The 24,560-nt window shown below is 40.6% G+C and overlaps 1 protein-coding gene across 5 annotated transcripts in view; it reads left to right on the top strand.

Annotated features, from left to right (window-relative positions):
• The window catches only part of MICAL3 (microtubule associated monooxygenase, calponin and LIM domain containing 3), a 168,157-nt gene that overhangs the window by 102,355 nt on the left and 41,242 nt on the right, over nucleotides 1-24,560 (top strand). For 3 of the 5 annotated variants that reach the window (XM_032689368.1, XM_032689366.1, XM_032689365.1), the window contains 3 exons: nucleotides 15,967-16,162; nucleotides 20,419-20,657; nucleotides 21,767-21,856. In XM_032689368.1, coding sequence (XP_032545259.1) covers nucleotides 15,967-16,162; nucleotides 20,419-20,657; nucleotides 21,767-21,856 — 525 coding nt within the window. The remainder of the gene's footprint in view (nucleotides 1-15,966; nucleotides 16,163-20,418; nucleotides 20,658-21,766; nucleotides 21,857-24,560) is intronic. The other 2 variants (XM_032689367.1, XM_032689369.1) reach the window with 1 other exon arrangement.

Here is a 24,560-nt window from a genome sequence, read left to right as displayed (position 1 = left end):
ATATAATCCTGTTTAGAAATAAGCTTTGTTCATAAACATTGCCTCTATTGTCTAGAATCATTGCCTCTTTACGATTCTGCTTACATTAAACATGTCTTACTTGTGAAAATGATTTAGCTCGAAGCAATACTGTTTGCTGTGCAAACAAACATCTTCATGCAATCCTCTCCTTGGCCACTTCATTATTATTCACATTTGGGGTTTGTTCTTGTTTTAATTTGGTCTGGTTTAAACATTAAATTACAGAAGATAGCAGCAAACTAATTCTGTGACATTGCATTCTGTTTGTGGTGCCTTCATTTTAAACCACTGAACATTTCCAAACACATCCATTACAAACACACCCTTCCACCTCCTGGAGAGAAAAAAAAAAAAGAAAAAGGAAAAAAGAAATACATTTCAGGATGCACCACCAAATTGGGAGGAAAGATGTTTCTTCTACTAGTGTGCCTTGGATGTTGTCTGTTCTGTTTGCAGGACATGGCACGTGATACTGAACCCTTTTATGGGGTATCATACAACTGCCAAGAGATCTGATGGAAGATTTATTTCTCTCTGGAACATTTAAAATATAAACTTAAAACCAGACCCTGTATTTTTGGAAGCTGAGGAGAGAGTGTGTGGGTTGCCCGATTAGAACCAAGGTTCAGTGCCCAGTGAATCATTGCTCAATAACAAGCCAGGAATCTCTGTTAGGATAAATGCTTGACTGTTCCCAGTCCATCATGTTCCTTTTCAGTGTTCTTATCAGGATTTGGGAGGCTTTGGCGTAAAGGAAAGGAGAATGCTAAAGGACCAGCAATTTGAAGCCCAGAAAATTTGGAAAGGAAAAGGCACAATGGAAAGGTTGTTTGTTTTTAAGAGTGGAGTATGCAGCTGATCTGATAGAATTTCACTGAAAAATCCTGAAAAAACATTTTGGGGACTGAGAAGGATATATACAAAATAGCAATGTGCTGAGTTTGTGCTCATGGCTGGATCCTGCTAAGAACACTCTTTCTTGGGAGTAACTGGGCTCCCAACTCCACCTCTCTCTCTCTCTAGCTTTCAGACCTGTAGACTTGTGCCACTGGAATATTTGTTGTATGTGTATATTCTGAAGGGTGATATGAATTTTTCTGGGCACTTTCAGAGATTTGTTGAATGTTTTTGTGTCTTAGAAAAATAGTACTAAGTTGGTGTGAAGGAGTTGAATTTTTTTTTTTAATTGCAGAATTAAAATGCCTTCTTTTGGAAAGTGTAATCTGAGTAATGACCATTTGAGATTGTTTCCCTCAGAGAAAAGAAGGGAATGTGCATAACATAAGCTTGATGACAGATAAGTTCAAGTGAGAAAATTAGTGCTCAGAAAGGCTTCATGTCTCCATTGAAGTCCCTTTGAAGATTTTGATTTATGCAGTTGTTTTCAACCTGTTTTTGTTTTGGGTGTGTGTGTCTCTTTGAATTATGTAACACGTGGTTTTCCTGTTGCTGTGAAATTGAGATATTTTTTTGTTCAACTGTGTGAAATGTTCAAGGGAATAAATTCCAAACAAACTTCAGGTTTCTGAGTTTTTCTTTGTCCTCCCCCTTCTCCCTCCACTGGTTCCAGGTGAGGGATGCTGCAGGGGATACATAGTTGGGGGAAAGTGGAATGAATAGATCTAGCAAGCTAAATTATAAGACATCTGGGGAGCTCCATGGCACGTACTGTCTGTCACTGCAAAGCACTACTCTTCAGGCTTTTTCTGTGTGTGTGTTTGTTTTTTTTTTTTAATTTTGCTGTTATGTTGTGGTTTGCTCAGAGTGCAGGGCACACACTGCACAGCCAGCATGACATGTTGCTGTAGAAAACCTGCTAAGGACTCCTGTGCTAAGTATCCTACTGCTTTGGCAGAGCTGACTTTGGATAGATGTGCTCTCAGTGTTGCAGCTTGGCAGATTTTTGGTTTATTTGGGAGGTGGTTTTGTGTGCCTTGCTGCAGGCCAGAGGTCCTTGTCACACTGTAAGCAAGGCAGTGACAACCATGGGTGAGCCCAAGTCAGCGCTCAGGAACAGGGAGACACAGTGTGACAGGTGAGACTCTTGGCAGGGGTTGGTTCCTCCTCTTAGTACAGCATCTGCTGCAATGGTGGGATGTTCTGGTGTGATGGAAAGGCACAAAATGAGTAAAAACAGAGCCTTGTAGCCAAATCCTCCGTCTCACGTTCTAGCTGGACTGTTGTCTTTTCTCAGGAGAACTGCACATGAGGAGGTGACCTCCATTCCTCAAGACCATTAAGAGACTGTTCTGTGACGTTCTCACCATGACAAACAGAGCTGGATCATAGTTTTGAGCTGTGTTTTCCTGTTCTCAAAAATACATTGGATTAGTCCACGTTAGGGACTCGTTCTGTGTCTTGCATGCTTCTCATGCTTCGTACTGCACCTTTGGCAATGAAAAGCTTGTAATAGGAGATGACTTTGGAGAGTCTAATTATGAACAGTGTTTGGCTGGAGCAGTTACACTTAAATGGTAGCTCACAAAACTGCAACCACAAACCGGTTCTGTTATATGTAAGATTTCCTTCTTTGGAGGAAGGTAATTGCTTTACACCTTTGAAATTGCCTTTAATTTTCCTTTACTGTGATTAGCAGTCCCAACTTTGAGGCTAAAATAGGCCTTCAGTTCTGAGAAGGAGCCATCAGCATTCAGCATAAAACTCTGTGTGCTGGTGCATGAACTAGAAATGTCATTTTGTGATGCACCACTAGAACAGCCTCCACTGTTCTGTGTTAGGAAGGCTGTTACCAGCTACGTATACACTCTTAAGAAATTAAATGTTTGCTTCATGAATTAAGAAGAGGAGGGGGAAAAAAAAGTATGAAGGGAGGTGCATTTCCAGAGCCCTTCCCCATGCCAGTTGAAATCAGAGTTCCTTGCTGTACCAGTAGAGGAAAAATTGTTTTCAAATGGAGAAACAAAGTATATGTGTCATGGGAGAGACACTTCTCAACTCATTTTCTTCTGTTTCTATGGCTCTGGTTCTCCTCTAGTCTCCTGGCTTCTGGTGTTCTCTTACTAATGTCTGTGAAAAGAGTTGAACTCTGTATCCTGCCCCACTGGTTAGGAGAGGGATGCTGCCTTGGAAACTCCTTCCATGGCCCTGACACTCAAAAATTGCTTTTTGTAAAGGCATCCTAGTTTTGTTTGTGAAACAAAACTGAACCTTTTTCTAACAGTCTTCCCCGTTCACTGTCACTGTTCCTTCTTTCTCCCATTCCAAGACTTACCTTAAAATGATTTACTCTAGAGGAAAACTTATTCTGTAAATAAAGTCCCAAGTAACACTGTGTCAAATTTCACTCCTTTCAACCTTTGTTGGCAAATAAAATGACCAGAAAACAAGAAAGAAAGGTAGATGATTTGTACTGGGCCATGTTCATGCTGACTTTATGTGCTTTGCCTGTAGCTCTGTAAAGAGAACACATGGATTTTTCTGAATATGCTATCCTGGGATCTTGAATTACATGGATTTGTCCTTTCATTGCATCTGTCACTTCTGAGGGTCTCTAATATTATTTGGAATTTGTAGAGCTTGGTGAATAGATGAAATATGTCTTTATCACACAGAAAAAGAGGTATTGTCCTTTTTTTGCAGCTAACGTTCTCACTTAACATCCTCAAAAAAATTATCCACAGAAAATCTTAGGTGACCATTAGCTAATATCCAACAATTCATTCCAGAACTGAAACTGAAGGACTGAAATTCACTATTAAGGAGTAATATATTAAAGACAATTTTTAAAAACAAGGTTTAATTAGTGTTTCAGTCACTTTAAAACTCTGAGATAATGGGCCATTCACAAATGCACAAGAGTCTGTTGCAATGTGGATATTTTGTTTCCTCAAAACCCATGACTTACACTGAAGATGGACCGAATTAGCTTTTACAGGGATTTGAAAACTTCATAATAAGAAATGAGATTTTGGGAGTACTAAGGTATTTTCCAGCATGCATCCCAAAACAGCTTGCTTCATCAGATATAGTTTGGTAACAGGTTTTCCAAGAATCATGTTGCCATGGACTGGTTTCCTTTGCAACACCCATCAGTAGGGTAGTGTAGAACACCTCCTGTGTACAACTGGTTTTATATTTCAGACATATTACCCTTCTTCATCTGATATGGCAGAATTGTAGCTGCTTCACACAGATCTCTTCCTCTAATGCTCTTTAACAGTCATGAAAAAGTGTAAGAAGGTACTTTTAAAATAATGAAACGAGCAAATAAATGTCTGTTCACTTCTATGCAAATTAAACCGATGCAGTTTTAGTTTTACCACCTGCTTGTGATCAGCAGCATAATATGTTAAGATGTGCAGTTGCTAATGCATCTTAAAATATGCAAGGAGAAATAAGGGGGGAAAACCAACCAAACAAAAAAAAAACAAAAGGAAAAACCAAACCAACCAAACAAAACCAACAGCCAAAACTAACAAAACAAAAAACCACAAAACCAAAACAAATAGAAATAATCTCAGGGGAAGGAACAGATAATCCAGAGTCAACATCAAAGCTATTCTCCTGCTTCTATGAAGTGTATTTATGGAAAAAGGTGGAGTAGTGGTTGCAGAGCTGATCCTGGCGATGTAGAGTTTAGCTTAGGCTTTCCAAACAAAACTGGGCAGATGCTCTTTAAGGATGAGATGGCACTTCTGTGCTCTGCTTAGTTGCTTACATCTTCTCTCAAAAATGTATGTTTAGTCTGACATTTCTTATGTTTGCTGTCATCCCAGAAGGCTGTGCTTGCTTTTTTAGGAAAATTTCATAACTGTCCTTTCTGCTGTTATAGAAGTTTTATGTGATGGCTTGCAGGCAGAAGTGTTTAAAAATAGGAATTTTTTACCCAAGAGATGTTTCAAATACTTTCAGGCTTGGATAACTTGGTGATTTAAAACATCAGAACTGATGTGTAAATTATTTTTAATCAGTAATGAGTCTTTTGGAAGCTTTCTTTCTGAAAGTGTGTGAGATTTTGTAAATATAATTAGCTATGTATCTGTACAAGAATTTTCTTAGTTTCAGGAGGAATTCCCATGAAGCTGTGAAGCTCTGGATTGCTTGGAAGATTCAGTTGTTACAGAAGAGTATGTGGGATAAATGTAGATAATAGACAAGTATGTGACAGAATGAGAGAGCAGATGTTGAAGCTTTTTGGAGTATCTGGGCCTTTTTCTTAGGGCAAGTATTCCCCAGTATATTTTCCTGTAACTGCCAGCCCAGCATTTCAGCCTGTTCCATTTTCAGCACTTCATAATCTTGACACAAATGATAGAAATTAAGGAAGGACGTGGTTGGTATCTAAATATATTCTGAGATCTAGTAGTTATGGAAATCTGTTGTACATTGCCACAGAAGAGACCCTGGTTGTTAACTCAGTTGTTGAAAGAAGATAGCTATTCACAAGTGGTATTTTGAATCTGATCACAGTTTGAACAGGAAACTGCAAATATTGCATTCTACATTTTTATTATGTGTTATAAAATTTTCAAATCCAGATTGGTTGTTCTTTAATGATTAAAATATCATCCATGATCCAAGGTGGAACTGTAAGTACCAGTTTCTTTGAAAAATAGGCAATATTTGTATTGAAAGATTCATAGAATGAGTTGTAGAACAGCTTGGGTTGGAAGGGACCTTAGAATTCATCCAGTTTCAACCCTTTGCCATGGGTAGGAACACCAACAGCTCTGCCCAGCTCGGTGTTGTTGGCAAACATGCTGAGGGTTTGTCTCCAGGTTGATGACAAAGATGTTAAGCAGCACCAGCCCCCAAGGAACAACACTCGTCACTGCTCTCTTGGACACGGAGCTGTTGGCCACAACTCCTGAGTGCAACCCTTCAGCCATTTACTTATTCACCAGTTGGTCCATCTGTCAAATCCATGTCTGGCCAGTTTAGAGACAAGGGTGTCATGCAGGACAGTGTCACGTGCTTTGCACAAGCCCTGGTAGGTGACATAAGTTGCTCTTACCTTACCCACCAACTCTGTAATCCCATTGTAGGAGGCCCCCAGACTTCTCAGGCACAACTTCCCCTTAGTGAAGCCATACTGGCTGTCACCAGTCGCCTTCTTACTTTCCATGTGCCTTAGCATCATTTCGAGGAGGATCTGCTCCATGATCTTACTGGACACTGAGAGGAGAATTATCAACCTGTAGTTCCCCAGGTGTTCCTTTTTCCCCTTTATAAAAATTATGTTTCCTTTTTTTTCCAGTTAGTGGGATTTTTACCAGACTGCCACAACTTCTCAGGAAGTGGCTTAGCTGCTTCTTCTGTCGGTTCCCTCAGAATTCCATTGACTCGTGCACCTTCAGGTTCCTTAAATGTTCTGGAACCTGACCTCCTGCAGTGGGCAGTTCTTCATCCTCCCACTCCCTGCCTTTGCCTTCTGTGATTTGAGCCGTGTGCCTGAAGCACTTGCCAGTGAAGATTCCACTGCTACTTATAGGTGGAAATAATCCTTGTTTCAGCTTTGTGTTACTTGCACAGTGGGAATCGCCTGTCTGATCCCTCCCACTGAGATGAGAGATTCCATAGGGCTGCTGCATACAAGTGGCAAGAAATAGATGCCACAGTGAATAAACTGAGCCAAGTCTTACCTAGTAGAAAAGATAGAGGCTTTCTTTGTAACAGCATAAAAGGAATTATTGTTTGGATTATAACTGGACAATTGGTCTTAAATATTAATTTCTAAATTACTTAACAAAAATAGAGTACTTCACTCAGGAAAAAACAGAGAAAGCTCATGAACCAAGGTCATGGTGAATTTTAAAATACATATGCGGTTCTTTGAGGTAACATGTTGAATAGCTTCCAGGACAAAATTTATGCCTGCAAAATAATGTTATCTTTAGACAGATTATCCTTCAGTGCTCTTCAGCCTTCCCACACTCAGCTTCTTTCAGGGAATGGAAATGAGGCCAGGCAACATATGATAGAGCTGATCAAAATACTAGAGAGAGCTCCAACATCTTAGATGATACCAGCAAAAGGGGAAATGATCAGTAATAGGTTACTGATTTACCAATACTCCTGAGTGATAAACACACCGGTAATTAATGGACATAAAATCCCTACATAATTTATATTATATTTCTAGTACTGGAAACCTCTTTGGGCAGCAGTAAAAGTGAAATCTGTACAAATGTTAAGATTTTCTGCCAAAAGAGATGTAATAAGGAGTACTGAGCTTAGCTGTGTTCCCTGGGGCTTGGATTAGGTGACCTAATACCTCCTTTCCCCTGATTCTTTTCTCCACCCACCACTGACAACACTGGATGCTTTCCAGGAGTCAGAAATAGTTATATTCCTGGATTATTCTATACTTCTGCTGTAGTGAAGACAACTTTTCTGTATCGTTAAACCATATACTGAACTCTTAACTTTCATGACTTAATGCTGCTACTTCACACACCTGCATATGGAAAACACTATTTCTCAAACATGACTTTATACTATGAAGTTGCAGATGAATTTGTATTTGTTTTCAAGACATAAGTATAAATTACAGACGACCTTGATATTAAACTGATTAACTATATTCACTTCTGGTTGCTTCCACTCAAACCAGAGAAAGGTCAGATCAATGCAATTGCCAGCTGTTTCCAGGCTCTGTCCTACTGATGCAGTAAGCAACTGTTTTGTCAGTGTCTGTTTTGTGAATTCTAGAAATCTGTTTTGACCAAAATAATGAGGGGAGTGGGGGGAAACATTGCAACACCCATGAGACAAATATGTGAACTTTTAATTTCATTCAGTAGTCAGTCCAATTCACTTTCATAATTATGAAGAGTGCAGTATCTAAGACAGTATCTAAGAATGTATCTAAGAATGAAGAACTTAATTTTAGCTGGAGGTTGTGGAATGTATGGAGGAGGACTTATATCTTAATATGTTTGTTTCTGGGGTATCTATTTCAGAATCCCCTGAGTATTTTAACTATCAGCTCTTCCTATACACATTATAATGGTGTATAGGCCCCCCTTGGGGGCCTCTGTGTTCCTCATTGCTTAGGGGACCAGTAGATATCAACAGGAATCTCACTGATTTTTATTTCCTGTGCTGTTGAATTAAGTAATGCTATAAAACTTCTTGGTCAGCACTGGAAGTAGTACTGGTAAATCTCTGCTGGGTACTTCTGCTTCAGGGGTTATTTTGATAAAGCACCTTTCTGTCTGTACAGCTTACTCATTTCTTTGTTCAGGTCCTTGATTTGCTGGGAAGAATTGCTGGATTGCAAGTTTGAGGACTGAGCCTGACATAGCAGTAGAAGTCTCAAGCCATGTTGGTTGCTCAGTGGCAAAACTCTTTTTCTTCTGGTAGGCTCGAGGGCTGCTGTTCTGCTCTGTGTCTGCTCTTGAGTTCCCTAGATTTGAAGTGTCAGTTTAAGGACACTTGTATTGATCAAGTCCACCCTGCATAAGCCAGTTTGCAGTTGTACAGTTCCCATGTCAAACTCCAAGAGCTTGGACTCAGTAGAGTGCATCTTGTAGAAAGCTGAGTTACTATTCACTGCTGTGATTGGTATGTGTACATTGCAGAAGAATTCCAGCAGGGCCATTGTCAGGTTTGAGTTCAATTTGAATCCTGTGCATGGACACTGGATATCTTGCTTATGAATGGACTTTGTTTTTCTTACCCTACTGTCCTCTTTGAATTCAGGCCTTTTATATTTAGCAGAACATGTTATGGATCAAACTGGAAACACAGACATCAGAAAATTTGAGATTTGATGGCTTCTTTTTACAGCTGAGTAATTCAGGCTTCCTGAGGGCTTGGGAATACCCTAGAGAGAAAGCTGAGGTATTATACCAAAATAACATTGACATTTGATATCTACTTGTCATGGTTTAACCCCAGCTGGCATTTAAGTATCATGCAGCTGCTCACTCCCTCACCCCCCACCAGCCCTGGTGCGCAGGAGAATCTGAGAGAAAGTAAAGCTTGTGGGTTGAGATAAGAACAGTGTAATAATTGAAACAAAGTAAAATATTATAGTAATAACAACAACAATAATGATAACTGTAATGAAAATGAAGGAGAGAGGAATAAACCCGAAGAACAACTGATACACAATGCAATTTTCTCACTGCTCACCCACCGATTCCCAGCTAGTCCCTGAGCAGCTATCGGTCCCTCCTGGCCAACTCCCCTCTCTTTACATGTGCTGGCCACGATGTTCCATGGTATGGAATATCCCTTTGGCCAGTTTGGGTCAGCTGGCCTGGCCACACTCCCTCCTGACCTCTTGTGCACCTGCTCTCTGGCAGAGCCCAGGAAACTGCAACGTCCTTGGCTCAGAGTAAGCACTGCTTAGCAACAGGCAAAACATCAGTGTGCTATCGAGGTTATCATCACACTAAACCCAAAACACAGCACCGTACCAGCTACTAGGCAGAAAATTAACTCTACCCCAGCCAAACCCAAGATGCTGTTTGGTATTTGCATTCAAATAAATGGGTTCTTGTTTCTATTTGAGGAGGTATTTATAGTGCCCCTTTTGTCTTTGAGACTGTGCTTATCAAGATTCAGGGGATCCTGCCAGGATATGTTCGGTTCTGCAGTATGTGATGTGAGGCTGCATGAACAAGCAGTGACAAGAATTCACCAGATCTGCTGGGCCCTTTCCAGTGGTTTCCTGGAGACATTTCTTCAAAGATAAAATTTGAATTTTAAAATTTTAAAGGGTGGATGAATCTAGATTTAAATCTTTGACTTTCTTACTAACCCTTAAAAAATCCATTTCACTTAACACACTTCTGCTGGTCAGTTTAGAGTTGCCACGTGTATGTTTTATGTATCTGTTACTGTGCAGTACAAAAGTTGCTAAGAGTGGCTAGATGGCAATTTTTGAGAGGATTAAGGAAAGGATTTCATAAGAAATCAGTTGCACTTATATAAATGGAATGTCTTAATTGACTTACTGTTTCAATGTGTGCAGCATCTAACCACGGACCTCGGTACCAAGATTTCCTTTCCTTTTGTACACACAGTGCTGGGCATTTTCTTACACCAAAGTGTTTTTTCTTGACTTCAAGTAAAGTTGAGAGTGAAGGGGTTGGCATTGTGCATTCTGGATCCTGTTTCTGGCAATGCCACTAGTCTGTTATGAGATTGCCTTGCTGGTATTTAATCTCTGTGTCTGGTCTTGTGCAATGCCCCTACAGTGCTTACCTACTTCCAAAATAGGTTTGTTTTAGTGTGCTAGCACTTGTAAAGCATTTTGAGGCCCTTGCATGAGAAGTGGAGTTGGAATACAAACAGGGAGTTAATGGAACTGAAGTGGGTGAGGGTGAAACTTCTAGGAAAAAACATGGAACTCAGTTTGACCTTAACATGGATGAAAAATGAGAAGCCTAAAAATGCTGTTGGATCTTGTCTGCTGCCTTTATATCTCAGAGATAATGTTTGCTGAGCTGCAAGCACACTTCAAAAACCTTACCCCAAAAGATATTTCTTAGAAATTAATGACAATGGAATATGAGGACCTCCAGCATTTCTGACTCAGAGCTCACTGCAAGACCTTTAAACTCCAGTGGAAAAGTTCCCATCTTCCTCTTCTGTACTTTGTCATGCACAGTGTGCTGCTGTCTCTGTAGGAATTGTTTTATCTGACTTAGTTATGTTCTCAAACAATTGTGTGGAGGTAGAAGTAATTGAAGAGTTTGGAAAAGCCAAGTGAAAACAAACAGGTGCAGTGTTTCACATGACCACAAAACCACAAGATCTGAGAAATCCAGAATGACGTTTTTCCTGAGAATGTATTAATTCCTTCCCCCTTTTGCATGTGTTTCAAAGTAGACTCCTTTATTTGAATTTCCATAATTCCCCAAGGCAACGGCTGAGTCTGTGCAAAATACTGAACCCACACTTACAAGAGATGACATGTAACTTGGATATTAAGATTGCAAGCTAAGAAGAGCAAGTCTAGAGGTACTGTGTGATTAATGAAAATAACTTCAGTAAAATAGACAGGGATTTTCCCTTTGGGAAGAATTCATTGTTCTCAGCTTTCCAGTCCTGCATCTTCAGCAAGTGTTGTGTCAGGGAGTAACTTTGGCAAGATTTCATTGAGCTTATGGGAATAATGTGTCAATTTTACAGAACAGGGTGGTATGGGGGGGGGAATCGAGATGGGATCCTCTCTCAAGAGGAGCTTCTCAAGCCTTCCAGGAATCGCCAGAGTTGCTGGAAAGGACACACTATGAGGCAAGCAGTGGTTCTGTGCAGGAATGTTATCTCTGATCATACACTTATCTTTACAGGAGGCAAACTGTGTCAAGGCTGAGTTATCTAAAGGATTCTGGCAACTTTCATGCACCAGCTAAGCAGCCTGTCCTGTTACAAAAAACAGTTCCCTTGAGATGATCTGTGTAATGTTCATGGCCCACTGGCTCTTCCAAAGTAAAGAATCAGGTCTTAAAATGTGTCCTATTTTGGATGTTGCTCATGGGTTTTTAGCTGATCAGTTGATTGTATGAGAAGCTGCACTTGGCTTTCAGGTAGCTCCCCTCCCTGGATAGTAACACAGCTTTCTTTTCCCAGCAAATGCAGCCTCATCAGCGCCTTTTCTCTCAGCTATGACTGGTTGCTGCCTTTTATCTCTGTGGGCCCAGAGGCACTGACCAGGTAGAACATCAGGCAGTGGATATGGAGCTGTCTTGTGCCAGTGAGCTACAGAACAGTCTGGAGAGCACAGCATAATGATTTTAGAGAGAGACACCTTTCCCCTCCAGAGGAACTTTAAGGATAAGCTTTAGAGTCTACAAAAGCTGCAGTGGAATAGACTTTGCCCATCCATTTAGCCCTGTATATATATATATATGAGAAGTGAGGGTAGGAGAGCTTCAGATTCCCTTGTTCCTATTTGTAGTTTCTTATTGTAGCATCAAATGAATTGGTGTGAACTTCATAGCATAATATGAGGAAATTGTCCATCATCCGAACACAGTAATGATACCTGTACCTCACACTTACTTTTATCCCTTACATAGATTTGGGAAGTGTAATGCTTTTCCTTCTGATAGTTGATGGCTTTGTGGTGCACAAAGCTGGCTGTCAGTAGCATTTCTCTTGTTTCATATTTGGTAACAAGCAAGTTTGGCAGTGGCTTTGCAGCTACCCAGATGGCATCTTTTAGAAACAGAACCGATAGATCAAGTGAACTAAATGGTCCATGTAGTGCAATTCCTAGAAATCCCTTGCTGAAGCTGGTAATCAGTTGAGTTTCTGTATCATGTTCTCTGATGTGGAGCTGTTTTCTTTGCAAAGGGGTGTGGAGGGATGTGACCAATCCTGCATCTCAAGTGTGTGGATATATAAATTAATTAGAGAAGGTGCTGGGAATGTCCTTCCTACTTCTTTGGGATTTTGAAGCATGGAGTGCTTGTCAAGCTCGCAGGACGTCTTGGCTTGTCCACATCCTTTTGCATTAATGTTTAGGCAGCTTTTCCATCTATGCAGTTTCTTAAAACAGTTGCATTGAGTCACTCCCACTTATAGTTTGTGCTGTGATAGGATTTGTTTGATTTCCTGTGTACCAGTTATACTGGGTCTTTGTGATGAGAAGGGCAATGGTGATTTGTGTTTTGAAAAACATACCTGCAAGATCATATATGTTCATGAAATGTATATAAATGGATGTCAACTTGATTTTCAGTCCTCCTCTACCTTAGAGTGATTACTGCTATTCTTTCTCCCCACCCTAGATACTGGAGCAGTGAAACAACCTTTTTAAAAAAAAGTACTCTATTCCATTTCATTTAATTATATGGGAATGGTTTTATATTTTGTTAGAAAATAAAAGAAGTAAAATAACATCAGGTGGATTAGGAGTTCTTGTTCTTTTTGTTTTTCATCATTTTTTCTGCTTGTGGATTTTGCAGCTGTGTTAGGGTTTGCATCAGAAGAGAACAAGTCAAAAACAGCTTGTGAAAAGATACTTCTGTTGAAGTAGCTGAGCCAAGCTGATAGCTCTGGGTATATGAAGAGTTCCAAGTAGTAGGAAAACTTTTTTTATTATTATTTTAGTATATTCCTTGTTTGCTTTCCCTCACTTTGGTGTTCTTGTGTTAACCAAAGTCTTTTGGTCTTTTATTGTCAGCCAGAAGTGGCAGAGCAATATTCCAGGTCAGTTCCCCTGTTACTGTGAACTCAGGGTTGGGGAATGTAACACAGATTGCAAAAATAGATTTGGCCGAGGTGGTATCACGATCAAGAGAGAGAATTAAATGAAACATGAATCCCAGTTGAAAAGCCAGTCCAGTTCCACTAAACTTTGCAAACACTAACACAACATAAGGTTTAGCAGCAGGAAACGGTAGAGACCACAGTATCCCTGGAAATGCAAGGCAGTGTTCCCACCTGCCACCTGAGCAAGCTTCTCTGGTTTATACTGTAAGGAAGCCATGTAGTTCCAGCTGAAGGCACAGCAGCCACTTGCCCACATCACAGAAGGGTTAAATCATACTAAGGAAGAAAGCAATACACTCCTGGCAGTTGTTTTTATGAGATATTATCTTTCAGGAGAGGGATTGGAAATAGATGCCACTAATTATGGCAAGGCCTGTGTAATTTTGTGTGGAACACTAAGATGGTACTGAGAGAGTAATTACCCTGAAAAAAGGACTGTTAGGAATAAAGTGAGAAACTACAAAGGATGAAGAAAGGAAACAAAAACTGGTTTGGAGGTTAAAATGTGTGAGGATAAAGTAAATGCTGCCAAAGCTCATGCTGGGTTAGACTTTGCAAAGGAAAGGAAAGCAAAGAGCTCTACTCCTTGAGCATGTAAGTAAAAGCATGGCAAGGGAAACCAGAAGTGGGTCCACAGTGAGGATGGAGCTGACATAAAATGCAGTTTAATGTATAGTCAATCAGATGGCCTTCTATTTCAGTTGGCATTGGACATGGGAGCAAAAGAGTCAGTGTGTAGCAAGATTGGGAAAGACCAATCCAATGATGCAGGAAGAAAAGTTTAAATATTATCATACTGTAATGATTGAAAATAAAATTTGATCAAATAGTCTTTGTCTCAGAAGAGTGGAAGAAGTGTCCAGTGAAATTGTGAGCTTTGTGGTAACAGTTTGTGAATAAATCAAGATATCATGATGCACCTTGCCTGCTTAATTTGGGGGAATACTGTGCGACCACTGGGTGACAGAAGTATGACCTGCAGGTGAAAAATTATAAAGAAAACAAAACATCAAACAAAAAAGGTTAAAAGGTGATTTGATCGAGTACATGTAAGTTAATTTAAACAGTAGATAAAACACCTTCTTTGGAGCAATAACTAAAGACTGCTAGTTCTGCAAGTGAAGCCCTTTGTTTTCATGCAGGTAAGTGGTATAAAATGTGACATGGATTCAACAAAGGCTGTGCCAGTCTGGCTTGGCAGCTTTTATCAACAATGTAACTGATTACCTCCAGGAGGGGAATGTAGTGCATTTGAAAAGTCTGGGCTTCAGTAAAGCACCTGAATGCTGACACATGGAAATAATTATTTAAACTGGATAAAATGTGGGAGCAGTACATGAAGTGTCAAGTGGCTAAGAAGTTGGCTTAAATGAGAGAGTAGAGGTTTTATTGAAAAAGAAAATAATGGGGTTGGATGTCACCTACAGATTGTGGAGTTTCACAAAAAGTAACCGGGGGACTGATCTTTGTGATAGTGTCACTAAGGTTTCTGTCCAAAAAAGAAAAAGGAAAAAATCTGCTGAAATTTCAAACCCCCCACCAATGCAGAGGAGGATGGGCATGTCATTCGCTAAGAGCTGCAAAATGTTGCCACCTGTGATGTTGAACAGAAATGTAATAGCAGAAAGTACCAGGTCATGCACCGAGAAAGTGGTGAGAATTTTGGCTACCAACAAAGTTCTTATCAGCTGAAAGCAAAGGAGAAATATCTGAACATCAGTCAGTAAGTAAAAGCCACCAGTATTATGTGGCATATAAATAGGCAGGTGTGTTCTCAGCATGTACCAGATGAGAGATTTCTGGCAGGGTTGTGTGTTATGCTGATAAGGCCTCATCTGGAAAGCTGTGCTCAGTTCTAATCACACAGGTTCTGGAAAGATTAATCCAAACTGGGACAGGTGCAGAGACCTAGGGGATGATCAGCGTGCTGAAGAGCTTATCTCGTGAGAGGGTGGCTTGGCTTGTTTAGCAAAGCAAAACAAAAGCATGGAAATGTTGGGCTCTGTAAATAGTATAAGCTGGGTAAGGGTAAACGGTGGCATGTTATTCGAGCTAAAATATTAGAATATACTTCATTGAGTGCCACAGTGAGTGAAGCTCCTGTATTATTTTCTCCGACTGGCTGGGTCACATATCCTTTCAATTTTCTGGGATTTATGGGATTTTTGCTTGCAAAGATCTCCCCAAGATTTTTCCCTGTGATTCATTTCGTCACAAATTCTGATTAAAAGGCAACTTAATTCAAGTCTATAAAAAGCCTTAAAACATACTCCAACTGGGCCTTTTTCATTCCTTCCCTCATCTTTAAGTAGTAACCATATTGTCTTTCTCCCTAACTCTGTAGACTTGACTGGTAACAATTTTAACACACAGCAGGCTTGCCCCATAGCATTCCTACTGTGTCTCAGAAAATACATCCAGTCTGTGCCCAGGCTTTCCCCGGTACTTGTTACATAGACTTCATTGCATCTCTAGTTTTTGCAGCTAAAACGGCCCTGTTTCCTCTCTCAACTAGGACATTTAACATTTTTTTTAGCATCTATTAGCCTAAACCACTTAAGATTCCCTTTAGCAGTCTGGCTTCCCAGCAGGTTGTGCCAGTAGTGGCGAACAGGATAATGACATAAGGTATTCTCTCGCTTTATTTACCTCCCTCTGCCTCGTGCCCCTTTTCTCACAATTGCTCGGTTTTCTTGAAGAATTACGGTTCTGACTGTTACATTTATTGTTTATTCACTGGCTTATCCTTAGGTTCTAATGTGAATGGGCTGGAGGAGCCCAGCCTCGCCAAGCGGCTGCGGGGCACTCCGGAGCGGATTGAGCTGGAGAACTACCGGCTGTCGCTGCAGCGGGAAGAAGAACTGGAAGAGGTTCCCGAAGAGACACTGGCAGAGCATAACCTGAGCAGCGTGTTGGACAAAGGAACAGAAGAGGATGTGCCCAGCAGGTTAGCACACATTGCACATGAGCTTTTTTTATACTGGCTTTTGCCTGCTTTTCCCTTAGCTTTCCTTAACATGTTAGTTACCAGGTCACCCTTTCCAAAGTTATTAAAGAAGTTCTGCCTGTGTACACAGATATTTTATCTTGCACTTTCTGTTCCAAATAGCTTTTGACCATTCTTAGAAGATACCTATGGGACTGTAATGCCATGAAATTAAGTCCTAAGTTGGAACGGATTTTTTAATTTTTATTATTTTAATTGTCATGTAAATGAATTTTTCTTAGTAAACAGAACACGAATTCAAGTAGGAGGGGATTCCAAAGTTAATTTCTCTTCTGAATGTTTTACATTACAATTCAAAACTACTTTTGATTTCAAGGTTCAGCCTTGACACACATGCAATCATGATGGAATGCTGGTGCAATGCCTGAGAGATATTAATTGGAAGCAATAGTTATGGCTGTTGAAAAATATGTTGTACATTCATGAATTTCTCCTTATCTGCAAAATGCTTTGTAAGAACACCAGGATCCGTGTATGTGCAGGTAGAGCTACAGGAAACAGTTGTTGCAAGAATCATTGAGAGAAAATCCTTGAAGAGATGTTTGTGAACTTTTTAGTGAATCACACACTTTTGCAGTCTTGATTTCTTAACAGGGTTTCAGATTATCTACTTGTCTTTATAGCAATAGCAACCCTTACCTTTTCAGCTCTGAGTCTGTCCAGTAGTCTTGAAATAAACTCAGAAAATGCTGTTATTGGTTTCCTAAGACTTGGATCCTATGAACATATTCTGTGTATGCATTACCTACAGATACAGAGCTGTATGAAAAATTAAATAATCTTGGACTATTTGTGGGAGATGCAAACTGTATTTTCTTCACTTGTCCTTCCTTTAGTTCCCTGCTCAGGTCTAGGAATTTAATCAACTGTGACAATATAAGCATTAATGATAGTAGGGATTTTTAGTCCTTTGTTTCTAGCTCTAAAACAAAATTTACTAGTATGGAGCTATTCACTATTGTTATTCTTTGTCTTGATTTCAGTAAATCAGGACACAATAGACCTGCTCAATAAATGGCAGAAGACTTACAAAGGAGAAGAGTTAGTTTAAAAAAAAAGGAGTTTTTGGCATTTTGGCATGAAGTTGTTGGTTATCTCCAAGTGATGTTTCGTGGGATTATGGAGACTGAGGGCAGTATACTATTAGGTTAGCAAGTTAGATTTTGTCTCTTTGGGTGTTACATTTAGTTCCCTTTGTCCTACGTTCATCCCCATAACCTGTATTAAAATGATATTTCTGTCTATAATAGACTATATTGTATAATTTTGGATGTGAAAAGCAGTGTTTAGTGGGCAACTCACACTTTGTCATAGGGAGAAAAGAGAAAATACATCAAATTCCCTGTCAGTATGACCTGGAAAAATTTATGTTCCAAATCTAAATATGGCAAGCAGTTTACTGAGAGCATTGACAAGGCTGTGTGGGCCAAACATAAGAGAGAGAATTTTCTAGGCAAAGTAGCTCTTGGGTATCCTCTGTTCAGCCGTATCCACTCCATGATATGTCACAGAAAGAAGGCAAAAAAAGGGGGAAAAGCTTGACTACTTTTTCAGCAACAAAAGAAAAAAAGTTTTGACTCCTGCAACAAGCCAACCAATCCCTGATTTGATCATCTTCACTGTCGTGGTGCAGCGCCACAGGGTTAGGAGCAGGCGGAGGGGATGGGGAACTCTTTGTCCTCTCTGTGTCTTATGGAGCAGGGGGCTGGGCCTCAGGGTTCACTGAGGTGTGAGATCTAAGTCAGGCAGAGACCTCACATTTTGGTTGCACAGCTTCCTGTCACACACACGCACTTGGGAGCATCCATGCTGGAGAGAAAGTTTACAGGAAACAGTACTCAGAGTATATTTTTTCAAAAGAGAGTTGATCTTGTTTAGGCTTCCACAAGAAAAAAGATCAATTAAGCAATTACACCCTGACTACACAGGTATGAGGTGTGGGAAACCCTTTATATGGCTTATTCATTGCCTTTAACTTGCAGTAACTCCCAGTATGTCATCTGCAGTTTTGGTATCACACTCTGTGGCCTTTCAAAGTGGTGTCATAGGAAAGCTTGTGCCACGTGGGTCCGCATGGCAAGGAAAGAGGTTCATTTCCATAGTTTGGGTTTTCAGTTAGTCTCCTCAGCACTAACTCTGTGTACATACACCTTTCTAATGAGATATTCAACTGCTTATACAAATTCCATAAAGCAACCTACCTTGGTCTTTGAATTCTGCTTTATAGAAAAAAAAAAAGTTCAGCTGTTGAATTAATTCCTACGGCACAGGGCTGCCATGCTGAAAGGAATGCCCACTATAGCAGGCCATCTCACTGCTGTCTTTCAGCTTCTCATTTCTCAGTATTCAAAGGTCAAACAAAAACCAAGTTATAAACAAAAGCCAAAGAAGGTAAGGTGAGCTATGTGATAAGGAATGTATGTCGTCAATATTCCATGCGATAAGCCGCTGGTTGAAGAGCAGCAGCTCGTCCCATTCAGCAGTCATGGCAACAATTTGAGCAGCAGTAAACCTTATTGACAGCACATGAAAACTCCAGCATGCAGCACCTGCCAGGTTTATTTCCATACCAAAGGCTGGGAAGGTTAATCAGGGAGGAGGGGAACATCACTTTTTATCTCTGTGACAATATCTGCATAAAGCCTTTGGAATGTGCTTTGGTCTCCTGGAATATGCAGCGATTCCATGGCTTGCACCAGTGTTTGTATTTCACATGTGAAAATCAGGCAGCATGTTAAGTGTTCGGTTCATGCTGTGAAAAAATGGGTTGTAACTTGAGCAAAATAGTGCTATATGGATGCAGAACAGTGAGGAGAATTTAAGAGCCTCTGGACAGAAGTGTGTGACAGTCAGAGCACGAACAAAGTGTTTTCCTTATTAGGTTTGTTATCAAAAATAGGCTTTCAGACAAGTAGATTATGTAAATATGATATTACCACTGCACAAGTTATATTTTATAGACTTACATGAGGTGTGAGCTTCATTTTTATCAACTTGTTGGTTTTCTCTTTCATTGTCTGTATGGGAATGGGCTCTGCCAAAGGCTGTTAACTAGTGATAATGGGCATAAGGAAGCAGAAATACTGTTCTCAGTTTATTCGCCCAAACTTTTAACTATTCACAGTTTTCTCCTTCAGTCAGATGAACTGGGCCTTCTAAGATTTATAGGGGAAGCATCCAACTTTTGCTTTAATAAATGCAGTTCTGTTATGACAATGATCTCTTAAGGAAAAGCAAAGGTAGAGCACCTTTTCACCCTGCATATGAGGTCTCTGAGTGTGCTGTAGTTCTCATTCATTTTCCAGTGACAAACACAACCACCTTTCTTCCCAATTCCTCTAGGTAGTCCAGCATGTAAGAGTGAGCCAGATTAAATGTCTTTGTATAAGTGGTTACATTTCTTGCCCCTGCAGCTTCTGTTGAGGAACTGTTGGAATTAAACAGAAATGGCTTCTAAAAGGCAGTAATGTTTTACTGCTTTGTATAGTTTAGACTTTACTGTGAGAATAATAAGCTCATTATTGTAATTATCTTTGCACTGCTTCCTGCAGTTTCTTGCCACTATGTACACTGTGTACTTAATTGGATACATATTTCTGTCTGTGATGTAGAAGAGTGAGTAATTTTGTATTTTTTCCCTCCGGCTCCCCTTGGTTCACATGCTGTATCCTTTGTCCTGATAGTTGTGTTGTGTGTTCTTTCTACTCCCAAAGCCTTCTCTGGTTCACAACATCAAGTGCCAAAATCATCTTGGTTATCACAGCTGGCAGTAGCTGCCATATCAAAAGATGTGACCTTCTACATTCTGATACTGCTAAGAATTCTTGCACTGGTTTATCCAAAGCAATGTGATATGAAGAAAGTAGTTTCTTTTTGCTGTGTTCAGTTGTCGTGAACTGTAACAATAAATGCTGCACAAATATTTGAACTTGGCTTCACCAGCACTTTTCTGCTGCTTCATGCTCTTGGAAAGAAGCAGAACAAGGACCATACTGCAGCCCACACGTGATGCTGTCACTAAAATGCCTATGAAATGTTGAAAGCAGAAAATTAGTGTTATGTTTTGGGCTGGTGGGTATTGAAACAATTTGTCAGTGATCTGAGACTGATCAAGGAAACATTAACTGTGTAATCTTTAATATTGTTATTTATTATTAACTATATAATCCTTATTTTTTTTTCCTAAAACCTTACAGTAGTTCAGAGTCTGAGATGGAGGAGGAAGATGAGGAGGAAGAGGATGAACTACTGCTGCCTCAGCAACCTCCTTCGGACTTGGGTGGTGTGCCGTGGAAAGAGGCCGTGCGTATCCACGCCCTCCTGAAGGGAAAGAGCGAAGAAGAGATTGAGGCTGAGGAGAATCATGAGATTGAGGACAAAGATGACTATGATGAGGAGGAATACGAAGAGGAAGAAGATGAGGAGTCGAGCGAAGGTTAGACTGGTTTGTCCTTTCTTTCTGCTAGACAGCAGGGAAAACTGGGTTGAGTATTGGCCATGCAGAATGAGAAAGATTTGCCTGGAAAACTTCTCTTCTTCTTTCACATCTTTGTTGCTCTGATTTTTTTAAGGGAGTTATTGTCAAGGAAAGCTTTGGGTGGATCATTGTGGATACAGAAGGACTTTGCCCACAGGGCAGTTAGAGCACTAGAACCAACACAATATGCTTCCCATACACCATGCCAACATGTGCAATTCACAGCTTTGTGCTGCTGTATTGGTTTATTGTTGGTTTTTATTATTATTTGGAATTGGATTTGAATGTGCCCTTTGTTCTTTGGCAACAAGAACTGGAAGCATTGTGGTTGCAGTGCCTCCCTGAGGGGTAGTGCCCTGTCACTGTAGTCAGGGCATTCCAGAAGAAGCTGCTTGTAGCTCTCCTTTGTTAAAAGATGGCCTTGAGAAATCAGGGAGTTCAGGTGCTTCCCATTTTAGCTCTGAGAGACTTCTGTGGGAAATCTTAGGGAAAGACTCTTTCCCCTGTGTTTGTGTCAATCATCAAAATGCAAAGTTTGTGCTAAGAATAGACATGTTTCCAGTGTTTCACCACCATGCCAAATTTCTCGCTGATCTTGTCTTTGTCTTTATACTCACATTTCCATTTTGTGGAGACTAGTAGACTCCAAAGAGCTTTTTCGTAAAGGTCTTTGGCTGCCTACTGCAAGCAGAGGTCCAGTTTTTTGAGCCTTAGTGGCAGCGTTGTTGATGAGCTCAGCAGGCTACTTGGCTACTTCTTCAACGTAGGAGCTGTATCTCCACGACTGAAGTCTGTGGAAATCAGGACTTCTTTTTAAGTCTGGTAACATGCATGTTGTGTGTTTAGTCTGCTGAGCCGTGGTGTTCTTGGACGGATGTTATTCCATTCAAGCAGTTTTCCTGTCAGACACTTTGAATACAGCGGGACTACGGGGAGTTGCTGGATTTCCAGACAGTCTCTCTTTCTGATTCTGTCCTCTCTCTTTCTCTCTTTCCCTCTCTCCATCGCTTGTGTGTGTACACGCGTGTCTGGTGTTATATGTGGATGTGTGGTTCCCTCTGCTGTAGAGGGGGAGTATAACCCTTGGGAGAGAGAGCTGCAGCAAGGCCTCTGGCTTCAACGTCTCTCAGATGAAGAGGACTCGGGTACATATAAAGGTACCCGTACACACCATCTCCACTTCCATTTCCCCGAAGGAGTGGGGAATGTTTTAAAGAGCAGGTCCCACATGAGAAGTTTCTGTGTTTTATTTAATTACCAGCTCCCTCAAAACTGATTTGGGAGCTGTTGTTATCTTTGTCTCCTCATCCAAGTGCCATAAATCAACTCTGTCTTTACCACTGGATTTAGTAAAATGATAAAGCTGACAAGTACCTCAGGATATCTAGAAAGCTTGGACAATTTGCTACTGTAATTTGTATGAACAGTGACCTCCACATATTTAGGAGTTTCAAATTTGTTCCATACACGCAGACTACTTGCACCTGTGCAATATGTCAGACGTATGGGATGCATCAGAAGTGTGTCAGCAAACTTGCTTTTTTTGTTGTCCTTTGTTGAGTGTGTGTCTGTGGGGAGAGTCTGGGGGGCAATTAATCAAGCTGCAGCGATCCCTCAAGATTTTTTGAACAGTTGGTCATAAAATTAATCCGACATTCAAATCTAACTGATTGTGTTCTCTTGCAGTTTATTTTTATGTTTTGGTTTGGGTTTTTTTGTAAGCACTTGGTCCTAATAGCTTGTTAATACTTATTTCCTCAATGTGATTCCTTAGAGCCAGAATACATAAGAGGAAAATCCAAGTGCTTTCCTGCATGTAAGGGGACATATGCAGTTGTCAAACTGCATATTTTGCAGCTTATGGTTTTAATAACTGTAGCTTGGCTTCTGACTTTTTTTTTTTTTAAGGGGAAAAAAAATTGAAGAAGTATTAACATTTTTTCCTCATTTAACTTTTCTGATGGTAGGAATGAGAAGTATTAGTAAGATGGCTGAAGGGCATATCTGAAGAAGTTCCTCCCATTTGAGTTGTTAGTGTGCTCTCAACCTGGCTCTTAAGGAGTTGATTTGCAGGTGGCTCCTCATTCCATTAAAGTGAAAACATTGCGATTGCCCACAGCTTATAAAGTGCTGATAGGTGCTACAGTGGAAATGGAGGGAAATGTTACTGTTCCAAATCTAAGTGCAATTACTGTTCAGCTTCCTGCACAGCTCAGCAGGCAGTCCTGAGGGAAGGCTGTGCCAGGTGTTTGAAATTCTCAAGCACTTAGACCTTAAGGAAGTGTTAGATTTGTCTCTTAGCCAAGCAGCAGTCTTTCATGGCTGGCTGTGCTGCTCCTTATTTACTGGAGAAGGTGAGAGGGACCAATATTCTAACCAGGACAGGCTCAGGCCTCTGTCCAGAGGCTTGTGGAGAAATTATAGGTGTGTATGTTACAGTAGTCTAAATCCCAGAGAAATCCACTTTAAAACATGCAGATCACGTGGGACCTGCTCTTTCCAAGCCTTGCTGAGGGACTATATACTTCTCAGCCATTGCTGGCAAACCTAAACCTTTTAACACAGAATTTTGTGCGGCGATGCAAGTGCTAACTCTACTCATCCTGGGGCCTGCATGCGAGTGCTTTGGTATGGAGCGAGAAAAGCCCAGGTTCCTGTCCCTGCAGGATGTCCAGTGGCTCTGGTAGCCCATGTGGTTGTGCTAATTGATACAAAAAACTCTCTGATGAGGCGACAGAGACATAAAACCGCTAAATACTTGGCTAAATTGTGAATCCCACTCTGCATTTGAGTTTGTGCCTCTGAAGCCTTTTCCCCTTAATAACCATCTGATGATTCTGTCCTTCCTGCAGTTCCTTCTGCCTGTTTCTCCTGCAGTTTTAATGCCAAATCTCACACATAATCATTCCTAAAATGCAAGGCCCGAACAGTTTGTCATATCTGGGGAAAAACATGGCCAGGAGAGAGGAACTTCATTAAAACGAGACAGCAGGAAATAACGAGTGCAAACTCTAAATGCTGCTAACGTGTCCTGTTTCCTTCAAACACTACTGCACCATGTGAAAGTCTAACTGCTTTTGAGGTTCTAACCTGCTGAAGCAGTGTTTTGCCCTACTCAGTGGTAATCCAACTGTTGTGAAAAACGACGTCCTACTTTATAAAGTAAGTTTGAGACGTTTGCTTTTGAAGACCACTCCTGCAGAAGGTGAACAGGTGAACACCTGTCCCCTGTAGAATCAGTTATTTTTTTATGGATAAATAAAACCTGAGTTACAGTCCCAGAGCAAATAACAACGGAGACAGGGTCTATGACTTTAATACCTCAGAGTAGGTGCTCCCAAAGGTGGGTGTTCTGCAGCAGTTAAACAAGTTTCTTATCAATTGCTTTAGGTGCCCATTGTTCCATAAGTAGCTGAGCTTTGTGTAGGCAGGTATTCCCTTCTGGGGAGGTGGGAGTGGCTGTTAAGTCACAATCAAAATGCTGTTATTCTTCAGGAAAAGAAAATCTCCCCTTTGAACAAGTCAGTACAAAAAGCAGGAGTAAACAAAGTAGTATTTTAAGTGCTAAAGTAGGCGTGTGCCCCTGTGTGCATATGCACATGCACACATGTGAAACTCTGAGATCCATCATGTAATTTAATTCACAAAGAAGTGTGTACCCAGCCCAGAAAGGAGTGCTTAACCCAATAATAGGGAATGAAAAACCTTTTGTCTTGGTGCATCAAACTACAATGCAGATTGTCCCTTGCCTTTAACAGCAAGACATGGTTTGCAATAATCATAATGAATAGGCTGAAGGAGCTGGAAATTTCTGCTAAATTGGTATTTACATACCACATACTGTTGGACACCCAGAGAATG

Source organism: Chiroxiphia lanceolata, chromosome 5, assembly GCF_009829145.1.
Source record: "Chiroxiphia lanceolata isolate bChiLan1 chromosome 5, bChiLan1.pri, whole genome shotgun sequence".
Taxonomy (NCBI): Eukaryota; Metazoa; Chordata; class Aves; order Passeriformes; family Pipridae; genus Chiroxiphia; species Chiroxiphia lanceolata.
Note: the sequence above shows the minus strand (reverse complement) of the source record. Positions and strands in the feature narration are given on the sequence as shown.